This window comes from Stomoxys calcitrans, chromosome 3, assembly GCF_963082655.1.
Source record: "Stomoxys calcitrans chromosome 3, idStoCalc2.1, whole genome shotgun sequence".
In the NCBI taxonomy this organism is placed as follows: domain Eukaryota; kingdom Metazoa; phylum Arthropoda; class Insecta; order Diptera; family Muscidae; genus Stomoxys; species Stomoxys calcitrans.
Window position 1 is genome coordinate 19958769 of NC_081554.1, and position 21841 is coordinate 19980609.

General features: G+C 38.7%; 1 protein-coding gene across 1 annotated transcript in view; it reads left to right on the plus strand.

Moving 5' to 3' along the window:
* Window positions 1-21841, plus strand: part of LOC106081696 (dynein axonemal heavy chain 7) — a 154509-nt gene that overhangs the window by 78791 nt on the left and 53877 nt on the right. The window contains exons 22-24 of the mRNA XM_059364973.1: window positions 3330-3617; window positions 5974-6389; window positions 11156-11334. Of these exons, the coding sequence (XP_059220956.1) occupies window positions 3330-3617; window positions 5974-6389; window positions 11156-11334 (883 nt within the window). The remainder of the gene's footprint in view (window positions 1-3329; window positions 3618-5973; window positions 6390-11155; window positions 11335-21841) is intronic.

Genomic DNA, 21841 nt, shown 5'->3' on the forward strand with positions numbered 1-21841 from the left:
ACCGTGATAATACTCGCTGGTCATAAAAAAAAGAAATTTCTATAAAGGTAGAGCCCAGTCTATATATATACGGGCTGCGATAAGTGGAATAAATAATTGATTCATACTTTTCCTTAAAAAGAGATTTTTTGTATACAAAATTATTCATATTGAATTCTTGATATTGATCCTTTAAGTAACTGTAATTGTCTTAAAATTTAGCATAGAATGAGGTTACGAACATTCCACATTATTTTTGTACTATGCATCTTCAAACATTGGTAAAGAGTTTTAACCGCATCTCAAAGCTTCCTAGCGTGAAACTTAAGAAGGACCCACATTTAGAAACCTTCTGTAATTCAACCTCAAACAACGTCTACTTTGTATTGAATATTTCCAAATTCACTTCACATGAACTCATCGCTAGTTCATCATGTCTTTGCATAAGTAAACAAAAGAAAATACAATCAAGTAAGAGCATGCTAAGTTTTGCCGGGCCGAATCTTATATAACCTCCACCATGGTCGCATCTGTCCAGTTCTTTGCGCAGTATCTCTTTTTAGGCAAACAAAGAATAATAAATAAGGACGGAGGAGGAGCTATATCAAGTTATAGTCCGATTCGGGGGTCAAGAAGCTAAATCGGGAGATCGGTTTATATGGGAGCTGTATCAAGCTATAAATCGATTCTGACCAAATTACACACCTATGTTGAAGGCCATGGGAGGAGCCGTTGTACAAAATTTGTGCCAAATCGGATGAGAATTGCGCTCTCTAGAGGCTCAAGAAGTCAAGATCCCAGATCGATTTATATGACAGCTATATCAGATTATAAACCGATTTGGACCACACTTCTCATAGTTGTTGGAAGGGATATCAAAACACTCTGTGCAAAATTTTAGTCAAATCGGATGAGAATTGCGCTCTTAGAGGCTCAAGAAGTCAAGATCCCAGATCGATTTATATGGCAACTATATCAAAACATGGACCGATTAGGCCCATTTACAATCCCAACTGACCTACGCTAATAAGAAGTATTTGTGCAAAATTTCAAACGCCTAGCTTTACTCCTTCAAAAGTTAGCGTGCTTTCGACAGACAGATGGATTCAAATTGGATCATAAACTGATATAGCCGTCTTGAGCCTTTAGAGGTCGCAATTATTATCCGATTTGCCTGAAATGTTGTACGACGGATCCTCTCATGACCATCAACATACGTGTTTATTTTGGTCTGAATCGGTCTATAGTCTGATACAGCTCCCATATAAATCGATCTCTCTATTTTACTTCTTGAGCCCCCAAAGGGCTCAATTCTTATTCGAATTGGGTGACATTTTACACATGTCTCCAACATATAATTTAGTTGTGGTCCAAACCGGACCATATATTGTTATCACTCTTATAGCAGAACAAATCTTTTCTTATATCCTTTTTTGCCTAAGAAGAGATGCCGGGAAAGAACTCGATAAATGCGATCCATGGTGGAGGGTATATAAGATTCGACCTGGCCGAACTAAGCACGCTTTTACTTGTTTTAAATACTTTTGAGAGGTAACAGAGGATGCAAATGAGCCGGAATTCCGTACTAGATTTAGGGATAGGAATTATTTTGGTTGGCAGGTTTCCAAATGGTTGGGTAGGTACTAGAAATTAGAATGGAATTAAAAAGGTACTCAAATTAAGGAAGAAGGTGGGGAAGAATTATGCGAATAAATTTCAGGTCTTTATTATCTAGGCCCACAGTATTAGACCTAATCAAAACTTCCTCATTGCTGGAACGTCTAAACTCGAAACTACTATGCACATCCATGTTGTCATTACGCGTCGCGTTATTAGTAAGAAAGGACATGTCTGTCCGTATGGTGGAAGTCTCATTAAGTTCATCTATATTTCCATGGTAGTGTGAAATAGATCTGTATTTCCCAACTGCATTCTCGGAGGCCACCATAGCGCAGAGATTAGCATGTCCGCTGAACGCCTGGGCTCGAATCCTGGCGAGACCATCAGAAAAAATTTTCAGCGGTGGTTTTCCCCTCTTAATGCTGGCAACATTTGTGAGGTACTATGCCATGTAAAACTTCTCTCCAAAGAGGTGTCGCACTGCGGCACGCCGTTCGGAATCGACTATAAAAAGTAGGCCCCATATCATTGAGCTTAAAACTTGAATAGGTCTGCACTCATTGATATTTGAGAAGTTTGCCCTTGTTCCTTAGTGGAATGTTCATGGGCAAAATTTGCATTTGCAATATCATGTATGACTTTCCGTTAACATTTTGTATCTGCTGCAGAACTAAACTTCGGTGAATAATATTCAAGTTTCTTTCTTGCTCCTTTGATCGTGCTCTTAACTATTCTTCTTGCAGTACGAAATTCATAATCAGGCTCAGGAGTTCTGAAACGCTTCCATCTACAGTATGCAAAGTCTCTCTCTCTCTCTCACTCTTATGAGGGTTTGAATTCTAGAACTAAACCATGGTTTAATATTCGAAACGACTCTTTTATCTCTTACAGGAACAGTTGCGTCGTAAAATCTAGTTAGATTATCCTGTAAAAAGCTGATGATTTCACTCCAACTCACATGACATATCCTATCATGTAAGACAGAAAAATTAAAATTCCTGTTATCACGATAAGATTGTGAACTATAAAAATAAGATTGTGTTTCGATAAACAAGGTGTGGAAATCTTATCGTAGAGTAAGATTAGGGTTGTTCACAAAAAAACAGATCTAAGAGTGTATTTGAAGAAGCTAAAAAATGAGTGGGGTTTGTAAAATTATTAGGTGAAAGGCCTAGTGTAAGTTTAGTCCTTTAGCATAGGATGAGGATACGAACTACCCATATTATTTTTGTAATATGTATCTTCAAATGAATATGTATCTTCCATGAAGTATCTAAAAAAGTCTCTTCTACAGCAATAACACCAACTTGCAACTCACATCTCTTCACAAATAATTCCAAGTAAACAATCGGATATTGTCTAGTTGCAGACCGTAGGTGGATCTCCCCTTACTAATTTATGAGGCTTAAAGTTGTATTAAACTTCTCTTAGAAGGACTGTGGCCTAGCGGCGCGTCATTTGTATTCATCTATACAATGATGATCCCTTATCATTGAGATTATGAATTCAAGTTGGACTGCACTCATTGCTATAAGACATGCCTCTTCATTAACATAAGAATAATTGTGGCAAACTTGTAATCAAGAAGTTTAGTTAAAGACTAAAGTGGCATCGAAGTGATATCAAAGTAAATACTTGACTGTATTTTATCATGGATCTTTTCCATACCATATTTTAAATATTTGCCATATATTTGTTAACAAGTGTTCTACATTTTTCTTCATTTTCAGAAATGCTCGCCGTTGGCCCCTGATGATTGATCCCCAAGGTCAGGCAAATAAATGGATTAAAAATCTCGAAAAGAACAACAAACTATGTGTGATACGCTTAAATCAGCCAGACTATACACGAGTATTGGAAAATGCCATACAATTTGGATTGCCGGTGTTATTGGAGAACATAGGAGAGGAATTGGATCCATTGTTGGAATCGATACTTTTGAAACAACTTTTCAAGCAAGGCGGAGCGCTATGCATTAAATTGGGAGATTCGGTTATAGAATATAATCATAATTTTAAGTAAGTAAAGATTATGGAAAGCGGCAGGAGAATATAAAAGACCAGATTTTTGAATAGCCATCACCATAGGTTAGATATTTTTCCTGAAGGTGCTACAGCCCAACAAAAAAAAAAAAAAAAAAAAAAAAAACAAAAACAAAAAACAAAAGTTAAAACAAGTAAAAAGGCAATTCAAATCCAACATTTTAGAAAGGGCAAAAAAGCCAACTCTTGTCCTATACACCTGCAAGAGAGCTATTGGCAAAAATTGGGGGTTTAGACCGCGCGTCCTGTATTGGGTATATACTGAAGTTGTCAGACCTATAATTCTATATTGTGTTGTGGTCTGGTGGACGGCGCTTCAAAAGTTCACCTATAGTCAACCCGATCCAAAGGATGGCTTGTGTGCACCACTGCTGCACTGAGGACACCATCTGATGTACTGAATTTAATGCTACATCTAATGCCCCTGGACATTGTGGCTAAACAAATTGCTGCGACCACTGCCGCGAGGCTAAGTTAGTTCTCTTTTGTCATGTGGCGGCTATGGAAACTGTGTTATCCTTGATACAACGTCCGATGTTTCAGGCAGTTTGGATTACACCCTATCTGAGCTTTTTAATAAAAAGTACTGTAACACTATTCTTGATAGAACCAATTGAAACTGCGAGCTACATAGACGGATGGTTCCAAACTAGACGACCAGGTGGGCTTTGGGGTGTACTCTAAAGATCTAGAACTGGTCATATCGGAAGGTTACCCGATCACTGCAGTGTGTATCAAGCGGAGATCCTTGCAAGTAAAGAAGTGGTGCACTGAGATATAATGTCATAACGACGATTGGCATAAATATCTTCCTAGATAGCCAGGCAGCTATTAAATCCTTGCAGAATGTATTTCTGAACACAAAAACCGTCGTCGATTGTCGTAGATCTCTGAACTGTACAAAAATCACCTGTTCTAGGTGCCGGGTCACAGAGATATCCCAGGGAATTGTAAAGCGGATGAGCTTGCGAGACTAGGAACTACCCTACATATTTCAGGGAAACTGGAATCTGTGGGTATGACTCTTGGGACATGTAAGCTCAGTTTTCAGGACCAGACCCGAAGTCAACGGATGATAGATGATCACAAAGAGGGGGCTGTGAGCATTTCACAACTATGTGGCGTAATCTAGACTAGAGGAGTCGTACCGGTTTGCTGTCTCTGGCTAGAACAGACGTCTCAGTCATTGTGTCCGTCATGACAGGTCACTGTCTAATCGGAAAACATGCTGATAAATTGAAGGTTGCCAGTGACAACTTTTGCAGAAGCTGTGAGAACATCGAAGAAGAGAGACTATAGAACAACTTTTGTGTGTGTGTTCCGCACTGGTAGTCAGAAGGAGTTCTACTTTATGTTCTCATTTCCTAAACCTAACCTAACATAAAGGCGTATATTAGAGGCTATTGAAAAAATCATTGTACAAAATTTCAGGAATTTCAGCCAAATCGGACATGAAGTTCGCCCTCTACAGGCTTAAGAAGTCCGAACCGGTCTCAAACCTGATATAGCACCCATATAAATTAATTTTACTTCCTGAGCCTCTAGTGGGCGTATTTCATATTGAGTTAGGATAAAATTTTGCATTGTGACTTTCTCTATGCCTTGTTATATAAGTGCCAAGTATGGTCTGAATCGATCCATACCCTGATATAGCCGATTTGGCTGACATTTTGTACAGTGAGTGACTTTTTCTAAGGCCTTAAACATACGTGGCTAAGATGGTTTGAATCGGTCAATAACCCGATATAGCTCCGCTATTAACCGATCTACCGATTATACTTCTTCATCCTCTAGAGTGAGCAATTCTTATCCGATTTGGCTGAAATTTTGCACTATAACTTTCAACTTTCTATGACCTTAAGCCTGTCAATTACGGTCTGAATCGTTTTAAAACCTGATATAGCTCTCATATAAACCAATTTCGCGATTGCACTTCTTGTGCCGCTAGGTGGCGCTGTTCTTATTTGATTTGGCTGTAATTTAGCATAACGTCATTTCCTGTGACATTCAACATACGTGAAAATATGGCTATTATAGGTTAATAATCTGATATAGATCCCATTTAAATTGACTTCCTAATTTTACTCCTTGAACCCTATAAGGCGCAATTCTTATCCAATTTGTCTGAAATTTTCAACATCCAAGCCATATATGGCCCGAATCGATCAATAATCTGATATTACACGAACAGCAAAGCAATTCTTAGTCATTATCCTTGGTTAGGGAGATACCGGGCAAAGAACTTGACAAATGTAATCCATGGTGGAGGGTATATAAGATCTACTCGCGCCGAACTTAGCACGCTTTTACTTGATTTTGTTTTTCATTTCAGATTCTATATGACCACCAAACTGCGTAACCCCCATTATTTACCCGAGGTGGCGGTAAAGGTAACTCTACTGAATTTCATGATCACCACCCAAGGCCTACAGGATCAATTGTTGGGTATAACAGTAGCCCGTGAACGTCCCGATTTGGAAGCCGAAAAGAATACTCTGATTGTTCAAGGAGCTGAGAATAAACGCATGCTCAAAGAGACAGAAGATCAAATTTTAGAGGTTTTATCGTCGGCGGAAAATATTCTCGAAGACGAAACTGCTGTACAAGTTCTAAGTTCATCCAAGGCTTTGGCCAATGATATTAACGAGAAACAGATTGTCACCGAAACGACAGAGAAACAAATTGATACGGCCCGTTTGAGTTATGTGCCCATAGCAGAACATTCTACAATACTCTTCTTTACCATAGGTGAGTATTGGGTTTATGGTAAAAATTAAACATTGTGGGAAGTGAAGGTGTTGTTGTTTGTATAAAGTAGTAGGGGTGATGACACTTTTTAGGTTTTAGAGAAAACTTGTTCATAAATTTTGAGTTTAGACAAGATTTTATTAAAATTTTGTATTTAAAGAAAATTTTATTAAAATTTTGTTTCCAAAGAAAATTTTATTAAAATTTTGTTTTCAGAGAAAATTTTATTAATCTTTTTTTTTTAGATAATTTCTTGAAATTTTGTCTTTAGGTATAATTATGCCCACCACCGATGGATGGGGATATATTCATTTTGTCCTTCGGTTTGCAACACATCGAAATATCCATTTCCAACCCTATAAAGTATATATATATTCTTGATCAGTGTAAAAATCAAAGACGATCTTGCCATGTCCGTCCGTCTGTTTGTTGAAATCACTCTACAGTCTTCAAAAATAGAGATATTGAGTTGAAATTTTGCACAGATTCTTTTTTTGTCCATAAGTTCGAAGATGGGCTATATCGGACTATATCTTGATATAGCCCCCATATAGACTGATCCGCCGATTTAGGGTCTTAGTGCCACAAAAGCCACATTTGTTATCCGATTTTGCTGAAATTTGGGACAGAGGGTTGTGTTAGCCCAGTCGACATTCTTCTTTAATTTGGCTCAGATCGGTTCAGATTTGGATATAGCTGCCATGTAGACCGATCTCTCGATTTAAGGGTTTGGACCCATAAAAGGCGCATTTATTGTACGATGTCGCCGAAATTCGAGACAGTGAGTTAAGTTAAGCCCCTCGATACACTTCTGCAACATGGCACAGATCGGTCCAGATTTGGATGTAGTTGCCATATAGACCGATCTCTCGATTTAAGGATTTGGGGCCCATAAAGGTGCGTTTATTGTCCGATGTCGCCGAAATTTGGGACAATGAGTTGTGTAAGGTCCTTCGACATTTTTTTTCAATTTGGCTTAGATCGGTCCAGATTGGGATATAGCTGCCATATAGACCGATCTTTTGAATTAAGATTTTGGCGCCATAAAAGGCGCATTTAATGTCCGATTTTGCCGAAATTTGGGACAGTGAGTTGCGTTAGGTTCTTTGACAACTTTTGACAAATTTGGTTCAGATCGGTCCAGATTTGAATATAGCTACCATATATACCGGTCTCTCGATTTAATGTTTTGAGCCCATAAAAGTCACATTTATTGTCCGATTTCGCCGATATTTGGGACAGTAAGTTAAGATAAGCCCCTCGGCATATTTCTGCAATTTGGTCTAGATCGATCAAGATTTACATATAGCTGCCATATAGACCGATCTCCCGATTTAAGGTTATGGGCCCATAAAAGGCGCATTTATTGTCCGATTTCGCCTAAATTTGGGACAGTGAGTTGCGTTAGGTTCTTCGATAACTTTCTGCAAATTGACCCAGATCGGTTCAGATTTGGATATAGCTGCCATATAGACCGATCTCTCGATTTAAGATTTTGGGCCCATAAAAGGCGCATTTATTGTCCGATTTCGCCGAAATTTGACACAGTGACTTATGTTCGGCTTTTTGACATCCGTGTCGTATATGGTTCAGAACGGTCTTTATTTGGATATGGCTACCAAAAAGACCATTATTTTGTTCTACAAAATTAAACAATGCCTTGTACTTAATAGACCACTAAATATCCGTGTCAAATTTGGTCCGGACAAATGTCGATAAAACTGCTATGGAGGCAAAAGTTATGCGTTTTTCACCGGACTATCATGAAAGATGGTTTACATATATATCCGAGGTGCTGGGTATCCAAAGTTCGGCCCGACCTAACTTAACGCCTTTTTACTTGTTTTTTATTGATTTTTTTCCTTAGGGAAAATTTCATTAAAATATTGACTTCAGAGATGATTTTATAGACATTTTGGAGTACATATCACACCAACAGATTCCGGATATAAATTTTTATTGAAATTTTTTCTTTAGAGCAAATTTTATTGCAATTTGGTCTTTGGAGAAGATTTTATGGACATTTTTTTTTTTTGGAGTACGTTTTACACCAAAATTGGGATTCCGGGCCATAGAGAACAGATTCGGATAAAGCTCTCATATAAACCGGTTTCCAGATTTAACTTTTTGACCACCTGGAAGTGACAATTTTTGTTCGATTTGGCTGAAGTTTTGCATGTACTGTTCTGCTATGACTTCCAACATCGGTGTCTACTACGGTCCAAATCGGTCTATCACCTGATATAGCTCCCATATAATCCGATCTCATGATTTTACTTCTTGAGGACCTGGAAGCGGTATTTTTGTTCGATTTGGCTGAAATTTTGCATGTGATGTTCTGTTATAACTTCCAATAACTGTGCCAAGTACGGTTCAAATCGGTCTATAATCTGATATAGCTCCCATACAAAACGATCTGCCGATTTTACTTCTTGAGCTCATGGAAGCCGCAATTGTTGTCCGATTTGGCTGAAATTTCGCATGCGGTGTTTTCTTATGACTTCCAATAACTGTGTCGAGAACGGTCTAAATCGGTGCTTAATCCGATATAGCTCCCATATAAACCGATCTCCCGATTTGACTCCTTGAGCCCCTGGAAGCCGCAATTCTTGTCCGATTTGGCTGACATTTGCACGTGATGTTCTGTTATTACTTGCAACAACTGTGTCGAGTGCGGTCTAAATCGGTCTTTAACTTGATATAGCTCCCATATAAACCGATCTCACGATTTGACTTCTTGAGCTCATGGAAGCCGCAATTGTTGTCCGATTTGGCTGAAATTTCGTATGCGGTGTTTTGTTATAACTTTCAACAACTCTATCGAGTACGGTACAAATGGGTCTATAATCTGATATGTCTTCCATATAAACCGATCTCACGACTTGACTTCTTGAGCCCCTGGAAGCCGCTATTTTTGTCCGATTTGGCTGAAATTTTACATGTGATGTTCTGTTATGACTTGCAATAACTGTGCCAAGTACGGTTAAAATTGGTCTATAATCTGATATAGCTCCCATATAAAATGCTCTGCCGAGTTGACTTCTTGAGCTCATGGAAGCCGCAATTGTTGTCCGATTTGGCCGAGATTTCGCATGCAGTGTTTTCTTATGACTTTCAACAACTGTGTCGAGTGCGGTCCAAATCGGTCTATAAGCTGATATAGCTCCCTTATAAACCGATCTCCCGATTTGACTTCTTGAGCCCTTAAAACCTGCAATTTTTGTCCGATTTGGCAGAAACAGTAAAAAGTAAAAGTAACAGCTGATAACTGACAGAAGAAAGAATGCAATTACAGAGTCACAAGCTGTGAAAAAATTTGTCAACGCCGACTATATGAAAAATCCGCAATTACTTTTTGGGCAACCCAATATATCTCCCATATAAAGCGGTTTCTCGATTTTCCTTGTTCGGTCCCTAGAAGCTTTTTCATTTTTGCTGGTTTGACAGAAGTTTGGCATGTAGAATCAAATTATGCCCTTCAACTAAATTAAATTACATTTTCAGCACAATCCATGGTGGTGCGTTCCCAAGATTCAGCCCTGCAGAACTTAGTACGCTTGTAATCGTTTTGTTTTTTGTTTTGTATGGAGTTTCCAGCAAAATATTCTATTTCTCTTAAAGAATTGATTTAAATGTGAATTCTAAGCCCACACCGACTACTATTTCAAACATTTACCATGCTTAAAAATCCTAATTAGTATCAGGTATTTAAAAATGCCAAATTCTTTCCTCTTTGGCATCGAAAGTTCATGCAGAATTCAGACTTGAAGCCACCTAAAACCCCAAACCAATATCCGGATTTACATTCACAAACTTCAACTTTGTGTGGTATACACCATACACACACACAAACACTCTCACACACCACTTGGGATTTGAAGTATAATGGCACCCACTGCCATTTTGGCATACTGAGTACTGAGGCAAGGATCTTAGTTTAGTCTAAGTGTTTATAGTTTTTAATTTCCGGTTGACTATGGTGCATGACAGACAGACAGACGGACAGAGCTACAGATTGCAGGTTGTGTATGGCGCAAGAGACAAAGCAAAGCTTTTAACTTCATAGCGAGCTCCCTGTGGCATAGCCAGCACATACGAGCACCAGTTTTCGCTGTGAGAGTACAGGATAAAGTCAGTGTGTGTTCTTGATATGTTTCTGACATGAAACCAATGGTGATGATGATATGACCAAACAGCAGGACATTTTATGTTTAACCACTAGCAGGGCTTTTGAAATTTCAAAAAATAAATGTTGGAAATTTAAAAATCTTTTAAATTTCTGACTCATTCTCTCCTATGTGCTGTTCAACCACATTCACAGTAATTCCAATTAAATGTTGTTACAATTTTCCAATCATTTGCTACATGTACGACTCAATCATTGTTGTTGTTGTTGTTGTTTGAATCGCATTTTTACAAAATGTCTGCGGTTTTGGCTTTCGCATTTGGTGGAGCAGGTGCTCTGGTGGGCTATACAAATATATACCCGTCTAGGGCAGTGAGCAGGACATTGAAGTGTCATTTAGCATTTAACAAATCCATTGCATTTGCCCCGTCATTTATTCATTTCGTTTCATTAGCGGATTTGAATGGCTGGTCTTTCACCTAAAGGGGAAAGGGTGGTAGCAGCCAGGAATGTCTGGTCTGCTGTTGGTTGGTTGCCTAGTTGCCTTGCTGCACGGATGGGTTTGCATCCTGCACAACATTATTATCATTCTAAATTAATACTCGAGAATGAAGAAAAATCTCATTAATTTTCATTACAGTTGAATTGGCCAACATCGATCCCATGTATCAATACAGCTTAGCCTGGTTTGTGGCCTTGTATACCGCATCCATTGATAACACGGAAAAAGTCGACGATATAGGAGAGCGTTTAAAGGATCTGCGCGCCCATTTCACCTATAGTTTGTATGTGAATATTTGTCGGAGTCTATTCGAAAGGGTGAGTACTGGTAAAAGCGAATTACTGCAACTGAAAAGGATTATAATGAAATCTGGGGGAAATTTTATCAGTATGGGTCAAAATGTGTTCTCTGAGCATCCCATCAAATACTAAATCATTTGTAGGGTATTTTCACAAATGACTTCATGTGCCAGCTTACGATTATTGCCCGTTGCGTATTTGGGGCTAATTAAGTTAATTAACAAAGTATTCAAATTAATTTGCGAAGGGCCACATTGATGGCTGTGCCATGAACAAATTGCTCAATTGACATTATGCAAATTTGATTTTGGTAGCTGAATTTTCCTATGGCTGTTTCTATGGGGAATGCACAGTGTATGTATGAAAGAGGGAAAGTGGATGTAAAACTGGTAAGTTTCAAAAGAAACGTGCCAAGTTCTGATGAGCCACCCCCACCATGTATTCTGCTAAAAATTTACATGAAATAACCTTTGATGAAGGGCATAATTTCTAGTCTTCATACCAAATTTCTGCCAAACCAGGCAGCTTCTAGGAACTGTTGAAGTTCAACCAAATCGTGCAAAATGAAAAATCCGCAATTACTTTTTGGGCAACCCAATATATATACTAGCTGAGCCCGGCCCGCTCTGCTGCGCCCTCTAATGCCATGTCGGAGAAAAGTACTCTTAATTTGGAAATTTTTGTCAAATTTCAGTTAAAAATGTATTCCCATTTTCCCGCGGATTTTGCTACTCTAAAATACCTCTTTTTTAAACCTCAATAAGTAAAGTCCTCTTTAAGGGCGTGGTGGATCCCCGCAGACTTGGTGTCAAAAGTGAATGTCAATTTCATGCTCTACTCCCAAAGACTTTTCATTTAAGATCCATACAGCCATGGCCGGTGAATATGTCCGATTTGAGGGGTTTTTTGGGAGTAGGGTGACCCACGAAATACTTTGTCCCACAACTGAATATACGATTCGCTTTCTACTCTCAAATTGCTTTAATTTTATACCCATATTGTAGTGATTGGCCTATAAATCCGTTTGGCGGGTTTTTGGGGGTGGGCGGCCCTCCTGGGCACCCCACCTCGGATTGTAATACTAAATTTTTAATTTTAGGTTAATGTTAGTGTGTCAACAAAATTGGGCTTAAATCGACTTATCCATATCCGAGATCTGGTGTTTTTTTAAAATTATTGTTAAGGCCCGTCTTAGTGTGGGAAAGTTAAACTAGTATAAGCGTGCTAAGTTCGCCCGGGCCGAATCTTATAAACCCTCCACCATGGATCGCATTTGTCGAGTTCTTTTCCCGGCATCTCTCCTTCGGCAAAAAAAGAATAAAAGAAAAGATTTACTCTGCTATTAGAGCGATATCAAGATATGGACCCCCTTTTGGGGCTCAAGAAGTAAAATAGAGGGATCGATTTATATTGGAGCTGTATCAGGCTATAGACCGATTCAGACCATAATAAACACGTATGTTGATGGACATAAGAGGATCCGTCGAACAAAATTTCAGACAAATCGGATAATAATTGCGACCTCTAGAAGCTCAAAAAGTCAAGATCCCAGATCGGTTTACACGGCAGCTATATCAGGTTATGAACCGATTTGAACCCTATTTGGCACAGTTGTTGAAAGTCATAAAAAAATACATCATGCAAAATTTCAGCAAAATCGGATAAGAATTGCGTCCTCTAGTGGCTCAAGATGTCAAGATCCAAGATCGGTTTATATGGCAGCTATATCAGGTTAGGGTCCGATTTGAACCATACTTGGCACAGTTGTTGGATATTATAACAAAACACGTCGTGCGAAATTTCATTTCAAAATAGGATAAGAATTGCGCCCTCTAGAGGCTCAAGAAGTCAAGACCCAAGATCGGTTTATATCGCAGCTATATCAGATTATTGACCGATTTGAATCCAATTTAGCACAGTTGTTGGAAGTCATAGCAAAACACGTCGTGCAAAATTTCATTCCAATCGGATAATATATGCGCTTTCTAGAGGCTCAAGAAGTCAAGACTCAAGATCGGTTTATATGGCAGCTATGTCAGGTTATGGGCCGATTTGAACCATACTTAGTACAGTTATTGGATATCATAACAAAACACGTTCATTCCAAGCAGATAAAAACTGAGCCCTCTAGAGGCTCAAGAAGTCAAGACCTAAGATTGGTTTATATGGCAGCTATATCAAAACATGAACCGATATGGCCTATTTACAATACCAACGACCTACACTAATAAGAAGTATTTGTGCAAAATTTCAAGCGGCTAGCTTTACTCCTTCAGAAGTTAGCGTGCTTTCGACAGACAGACGGACGGACGGACGGACGGACATGGCTAAATCATAAAATGTCACGACGATCAAGAATATATGTACTTTACGGGGTCTCAATATTTCGAGTAGTTAGAAACAGAATCGCGAAATTAGTATACCCCCATCCTATGGTGGAGGGTATAAAATTAATACCGCAAACAACCGCAAAGAAGTCATAACGAAGATAAATGCTATATGATCAATTTTGACCACTCTGCCCTCTTTCTGTTCACGTTGGCTTCTCCAAATTGGCGCTATTTAATGGCTGTTTTCAACTGGACCAACTAAAGCCAGTAGGTGGCGCTAACTTAAATGTTAGTGCTACTACTCGCTTGGAGTGCCTTAGCGCCTATAACATTGATCATCATGTGGTAGTTGGCTATAAATGACTACATGACTACCTACTAAATAGTCATCATTTAGTCTTGTTTTAAATCAAATTGACACATTAAACGATTTTCTGTGGTAAAGAACTAATTTGGCAGTCTATACATTTGGTGTGGTGGCGACAGTTCTTACTATTAAACCATGTAAATCTTTTTTACAAAAAAGTGTTGCCCAGCAGCACGTCATTTGGTCTTTTCTATCGATGAGCTAAAAATGTTTGCAATCTTAACGGCATTGATTGATAAGAATACCATTGATAAGAATACCGATCAACACATAATCACTTTATGATTCAATTCAGCTATGTCCGTCTGCCCATGTTAATTTGTGTAACTATTCTTCAGTACGCCTGACTTATTTTCGTCATTTGATTTGGCTGAAATTTTGCATAAGGCGTTTTGTTATGACTTACAGCAACTGTGCTTAGTATTGCGCAAATCGGTTCATAACCTGATATAGCTGCCATATAAACCGAACTGGGATCTTGACTTCTTGAGCCTCTGGAGGTCGCAATTATTATCCGATTTGCCTGAAATTTTGTACGACGTATCCTCTCATGACTATCAACATACATTTTTATTATGGTCTGAGTCGGTCTATAGCCTGATACAGCTCCCATATAAATCGATATCTCTCTATTTTACTTCTTGGGCGCAATTCTTATTCGAATTGGCTGACATTTTACACAGGTCTCCAACATATAATTTAATTGTGCTCCGAACTGGACCATATCTTTATATCGCTCTAATAGCAGAGCAAATCTTTTCTTTTATCCTTTTTTTTTGCCTAAGAAGTGATGCCGAGCCATGGTGAAGGGTATATAAGATTCGGCCCGGCCGAACTTAGCACGCTTTTACTTGCTTTCTACTAAGATATTCTTTACAGAGCATCTTATTCTTGAAGATGCTAAGCACTGCTTCATCGATAGTAACATCTAAGCAATAGAACTTTGTATCACAGCAACGATTAAGGGTATAAAACTTGAGTTGGTTTGTTTCTTTAAAAGTTTTCAATTAGTTATAGTTATGAAAACTCATTGTTTTTGCGTTTCACAGAATGTATAGAGTTACTGCCCTCATTATTGTTTTATTGCCATTTGCTTAAGCGGGCTGTTTTTGACATTGTCAAGGTTGTGTTAGGTTCGGTAAGAGTGATAGTCCTTTCAAACTTTTTTAGAAAATTTAGTCCATTGTGATACCACAGTAGCTACACACCAAGACCTCTGGTGGGAATCGAACACACGACCCCCGCACTGGCAATCCGAGCACGCTACCAACTCGGCCACCGGGTTGACGTTTTGTGACATTGTCAAAGATGTTAGTTAGATTTGTATGGAATCGGCAACATTCCATAGAATGTCTTTAAATTCTCAATCCCACTGTTGTTTATCAGCCTGTATGCCTATCGACCAATAAAACCCCACAACGATTTTAATTAAAACTGGCATTGAGTGTTGTAACCAATCGAATAACGTTTTACCTTAACCGAGAAACAGGGCGAAAGGCAACCGCAACGCCAACAAACCATATCCTTTGAAACTATCCCAAATTGAATGTGGCCAAAGTAAATATGTGCAAGCAAATAATTTAAATATGCTGAATGTTTAGTTTTGGGGTAATTAAAATAAACTGCAACAACTACAGTTCAAGAACTTGCTCGCATATAAAATATTTATGTTATCATCATGGAAATCATGAAAAACAAAAGTTAAACAAGCAGAAAAACAAGTTGGGAGGGGGATTAAACTTTTAAAAACGATTTCACTTTTTTGCAGGTAGAACTCTCATAAATTGAAATTAAAGTTATAACTTTAGGAAAGTTTCAAATGTTAGTAATGCTCAAATGCTTGCAACGATGAATGATTTAGACTTAAAGTGCCGAACGAGGGGTATACTAAAATCGTTATGTGGTTTGTTATATAATGAAACTGGCTGGCCTGATGCGCTTTGCTACACCTTAAAATGGCTTTTTGAAAATGGATTTTTCTTTTGCATTTTTAAGATGATGATCAAGACATTCAGAGCTACGGGTCTCATTCAGATCCATACTAATTAATTATACCCTCCACCATAGGATGGGGGTATACTAATTTCGTCATTCTGTTTGTAACACCTCGAAATATGTTTCTAAGACCCCATAAAGTATATATGTCCTTGATCTTCATGTCATTTTAAGTCGATCTAGCCATGTCCGTCCGTCCGTCTGTCTGTCGAAAGCACGCTAACTTTCGAAGGAGTAAAGCTAGCAGCTTGAAATTTTGCAAAAATACTTTTTATTAGTGTAGGTCGGTGGGTATTGTAAATGGGCCAAATAGGTTCATGTTCATAAAAACCGATCTTGGGTCTTGACTTCTTGAGCGTGTATAGGGCGCAATTCGTGTCCGAATGGAATGAAATTTTGCACGTAGTGTTTTGATATCACTTCCAACAACTACGCTAAGTATGGTTTACATCGGTCCATGTTTTGATATAGTTGCCTATATAGCTGATATATCTGCTATAAACCGATCTTGGGTCTTGACTTATTGAACCTCTAGAGGGCGCCATTCTCGTCCGGTTTTATTAAAATTTTGTACGTAGTGTTTTGGTAGCACTTCTAACAACTACGCTTAATATGGTTTTAATCGGTCCATTTTGATATAGCTGCCATATAAACCGATCTTGGGTCTTGACTTCTTGAGCCTCTAGAGGGCGCAATTCTTATCCGATTTGACTAAAATTTTGCACGTTGTGTTTTGGTATCATTTCCAATAACTATGTTAAGGATGATTCAAATCAGTCCATAACCTGATGTAGCTGTCATATAAACCAATCTGGGATCTTGACTTCTTGAGCCGCTAGAGGGCACAATTCTTATCCGATTTGGCTGAAATTTTGCTTGCGGTATTTTATTATGACTTTCAACAACTGTGCTGAGTATGGTTGGAATCGGTTTATAACCTGATATAGTTGTCATATAAACCGATCTTGGGTCTTGACTTCTTGAGGTTCTAGAGGGCGCAATTATCGTCCGATTTGACTAAAATTTTGCACCTAGTGTTTTGGTATCATTTCCAATAACTGTGTTAAGAATGATTCAAATCGGTTGATAATCTGGTATAGCTGCCATATGAACCGGTCTTTGGTCTTGACTTCTTGAGCCCCTAGAGGGCGCAATTATCATCCGATTTGACTAAAATTTTGCACGTGGTGTTTTGGTATCATTTCCAATAACTGAGTTAAGTATGATTCAAATCGGTAAATAATCTGGTATAGCTGTCACATAAACCGATCTTGGATCTTCTTGAGCCTCTAGAGGGCGCAATTCTCATCCGATTTGACTGAAGTTTTGCACGTAGTGTTTTGATTTTGAACAACTGTGCTAAGAATAGTTCAAATCGCTCCACAACCTCATATAGCTGCCATATAAACCGATCTGGGATCTTGACTTCTTGAGGCTCTAGGGGGCACAATTCTTATCCGATTTAGCTGAAATTTTGCATGAGATGTTTTGTTATGACTCTCAACAACTGTGCTAAGAATAGTTCAAATCGGTCCATAACCTGATATAGCTGCCATATAAACCGGTGTGGGATCTTGACTTCTTGAGCCCCTAAAGAGCGCAAGTATTATCCGATTTGGCAAAATTTTTGTACAACGGCTTCTCTCATGACCTTTAACATTCGTGTCGAATATGGCATGAATCGGTTTATAGCTAGATACAGCTACCCTATAAACCAATCTCCATATTTTACTTCTTCAGCACCTAAAAGGCGCAATTCTTCCTAGATTTGTCTGAAATTTTACACAATGACTTCTACTATGGTCTGCAATATTCAGTTCAATTATAGTCCGAAATGAACCATTACTTGATATTGTTCCAATAACATAGCTATTCTTTTTTTTCATCCTTTGTTTGCCTAAAAAGAGATACCGTGGCAAGAGCTCGACAAATGCGATCCATGGTGGAGGGTATATAACATATATATATGTGAGAAGTTTTCCCCTGTACCTTAGTGGAATGTTCATGGTCAAAATTTGTATTTTTGGAAAAGCTGTGGGGTTTATTAAATGTTTCATCAGAACGCATACCAGTCTCCTCATTTCTATGACATCCATAACCTCAAATTGATTTTTTAATTTCCGTCGTTCGCCTCAACAAAATTTTCACATCTATTGCTCTCAAGAAAAAAAAGTTTTTATTAGTCATATTTATTTTGGCTTGTGAGCTTTGGGCCTTCAATGAAATTCAATTGAATTGGAATTAATATCGTTAATATTGGCACTCAAATTTAAATCGCATCATTTCGAAATGTTCTTCATATATGTTTTTGTCAATGGCTTGCATTTCCTTTTGCATTAAAGGCAACTTTCACTTGCATGTCCTACACGAAGTTACATGGAATTGCATAAAAATTTCCATTTTTTGCTCTCCAAACAAAAACCAAAAGCAAGGAAAATTGCTGTCAATTCAGCCATGTTGAAATATAAAATAATAAAATTCCATAACGACCATACATTGACTTTTGCAAATAAATCCATGCTCTCAAATATTCACGGCAACGCAATAATAAATGCAACGTTGAAATAAGACAGCAATAACCACACAACACATAGTAGCAACAACAATAAAGGATTGCATAAAAAATGTTTATGATTTTTCTTTTTATGACAAAAAAAAAAAAATCAAAAGGGAAAATCTGATGTTAATAAATTGAGGGGGGGGCCAATTTATTTCATGTTCAAGGGATCTTTGCGCACATTCGAAATATGTATAGCCCAAAGTAGGTGGTGGTTTCAGTCACTCTGCCAATGCTAGGCTAGATATAAATGTGCTCTAGTCCAGGTTTTACTGTTACTCTGGCAAAGGATTTGATGGCGTTGCTTTTTAGGTGTTTAGGATTTGTCAAGGATTCCAGTGCAGAAAGACAAATGGGTTTGAAGGCACTGAAAAAAAACAAGTAACAGCGTGCTAAGTTCGGCTGGGCCGAATCTTATATACCCTCCACCATAGATCGCATTTGTCGAGTTCTATGAGCGGTATCTCTTTTTAGGCAAATAAAGAATATTGAATAAGAACTGTTATGCTATTGGAGCTATATCAAGTTATAGTCCGATTCGGAACATAAATGAATGGTGAACATTGTAGAAGACATTGTGTAATATTTCAGTTCATTCCGATAAGAATGGCGCCTTATAGGGGCTCAAGAAGCAAAATTGGGAGAAAGGTTTATATGGGAGCTATATCGAGCTATTAATCGATTCAGACTATAACAAACACGTATGTTGAAGGTCATGAGAGAAGCCGATGTTCAAAATTTCTGCCAAATCGGATGAGAATTGCACCCTCTAGCGGCTCAAGAAGTCGAGATCCCAGATCGGTTAAAATGGAGGCTATATCAGGTTATTTTCCGATTTGAACCATACTTAGCAAAGTTATTGAAAGTCATAAAAAAACACCTCATGCAAAATTTCAGCCAAATCGGATGAGAATTGCGTGCTCTATTAGCTTAAGAATTCAAGATCCAAGATCGGTTTATAAGACAGCTATACCAGATTATGAACCGATTTGAATCATACTCAACACAGTCATTGGAAATGATACCAAAACTATTCGTGCAAAATTTCAGTCAAATCGGACGGGAATTGTGCCCTCTAGAGTCTCAAGAAGTTAAGACCAAAGATCGATTTATATGGCAGCTATATCAAAACATGGACCGATTTGGCTCATTTACAAGCCTAACCGACCTACATTAATAAAAAGTATTTGTGCAAAATTTAAAGCGCCTAGGTTTACTCCTTCGAAAGTTAGCGTGCTTTCGACAGACAGACGGACGGACTGACATGGCCAGATCGATTTATAATGACATGACGATCAAGAATATATATACTTTATGGGGACTCAGACGCATATTTCGAGGTGTTACAAACAGAATGACGAAATTAGTTTACCCCCATCCTATGGTGGAGGGTATAAAAAGCAATTTTAACTTGGTTTTATCACTGACTGAGTTAGACCAGCAGTCGTCCTGGGTTTACCTTTAAGGACCCAGAAGCCTTATTTAATAACACGGGATACGCTATCTAGGATTTATTGAAAATATATTTGTACTATTTCTATTCACCATGGTGTTCTAAGTTCTTAGGTGCAGTTTATTGATCGATGTCAGTCAGTGCGGCGCTTCGGTCAGTAGGTGTCGGTTTCGGGTCGATTTGGTTTTCGGTAGATTTCTTCGGCATTCGGTCGGATGGGGGTTATTAGGTCTTCGTAGTGTTTTGGCTGGAATTCGGTTAACTTATGGTGGTGGTCTAATTCGGGGCTCGGATCTGGCTTGGGCGTATACCTGGGCAGCACCACTATTCTGGCTGAGCACTGTAATGATAAGAGCAGAGTTAGGATGGAAGCGAACGGATCGCATTAGAAAGCGAAAGAGAAGCGTAGGGAAGCGAACGGATAGCGTTAGGAAGTGAACGAGTAGCGTAAGGAAGTGAACGAGTCGCGTTAGGAAGCCAACGACTCGCGTTAGGAAGCGAGAGAGTCGCTTAGTGAAGCGAACGAGTCGCGTTAGGAAGCGACCGAATTGCGTTGGGTAATGAAATCGCAAGGGATTCTCAGGAAAGCAGACCGTACCACACTTCTATGCGGAATGCGGACCATGACACACTTCTAATGGTTTTGTCTGCTCGAGCGACTCATCCCCATCCTCAGAATGGTGTGACCTTAAGTACAGATTGTCAAATGAGCCAAGTGAGAATTATATTCCACTTGTCTTGTCAAAATAGACATCGAATAACGGCATTTAATGTGATCACCTATGCCAAAAAATAAATGCCCATTCTCACATCAGTTGGTATGTCCTTCATACTAGTTTATGTGAATGTTCACCACCTGCTTTAACCAAGGGCATTAAAACTATCCTTTCCCTTTGGGAGGGTGTATTAAAACTACCCTTTTCTTTGGAAAATGGTACTAAAACTACCCTAAAGCTACCCTTTCCCTTGGGAAAGGATAGTTAAGCTACTTTTTCCCTTGGGAGAGGATAATAAAGCTATGCTTCCGCTTGTGAATGGGTACTAAAGTTACCCTTTACCTTGTGAAAGGGTGCTAAAGCTACCCTTTCCCCTGTGAAAGGGTGCAAAAGCTACCCTTTTCTCTGTGAAAGGGTGCTAAAGCTACCCTTTCTCCTGTGAAAGGGTGCTAAAGCTAACCTTTCACTTGGGAAAGGGTAATAAAACTACACTTTTCTTTGAGAAAGGGTGCGAAAACTACACTTTCCTTGAAAAGGGGTATTTAACCCACCCTTTCTCGTGGGAAAGGGTACTAAAACCACCCTTTCATATGGGAAGAGGTACTAAAACTACCTTTTCCTTAAGAAAGGGTACAAAAACTACTCTTTCCTTTGGGAAGGGGTAAAAAAACTGCCCTCTCCCTTGGAAAAGCATTCTAAAATTACCCTTTTCATTGGAAAATAGTACTAAAACTATCCTTTCCCTTGGGAAGGGATACTAAGACTACCTTTACCTTCAGAAAGGTCATAAAAACTACCCTTTCCTTTGGGAAGGGGTACAAAAACGGCCCTCTCCCTTGTGAAGGCGTTCTAAAATTACCCCTTTCCTTCGAAATAGTACCAAAACTATCCTTACCCTTGGGAAGGGATACTAAAAACCATCATATTTAGAATGACAATAAAGCTATCCTCTATGACTACATTTTCCCTTGATAACGGGTACTAAAACGATTGAAAAACTATATTAAAACTATTATCTCCTATGCGAGAGGGTACTAAAACTACCCTATCCCTTTGAAAGGGTTACTAAAACAACCCTTCCCATGGGAAAAGGTACCAAAACTACCG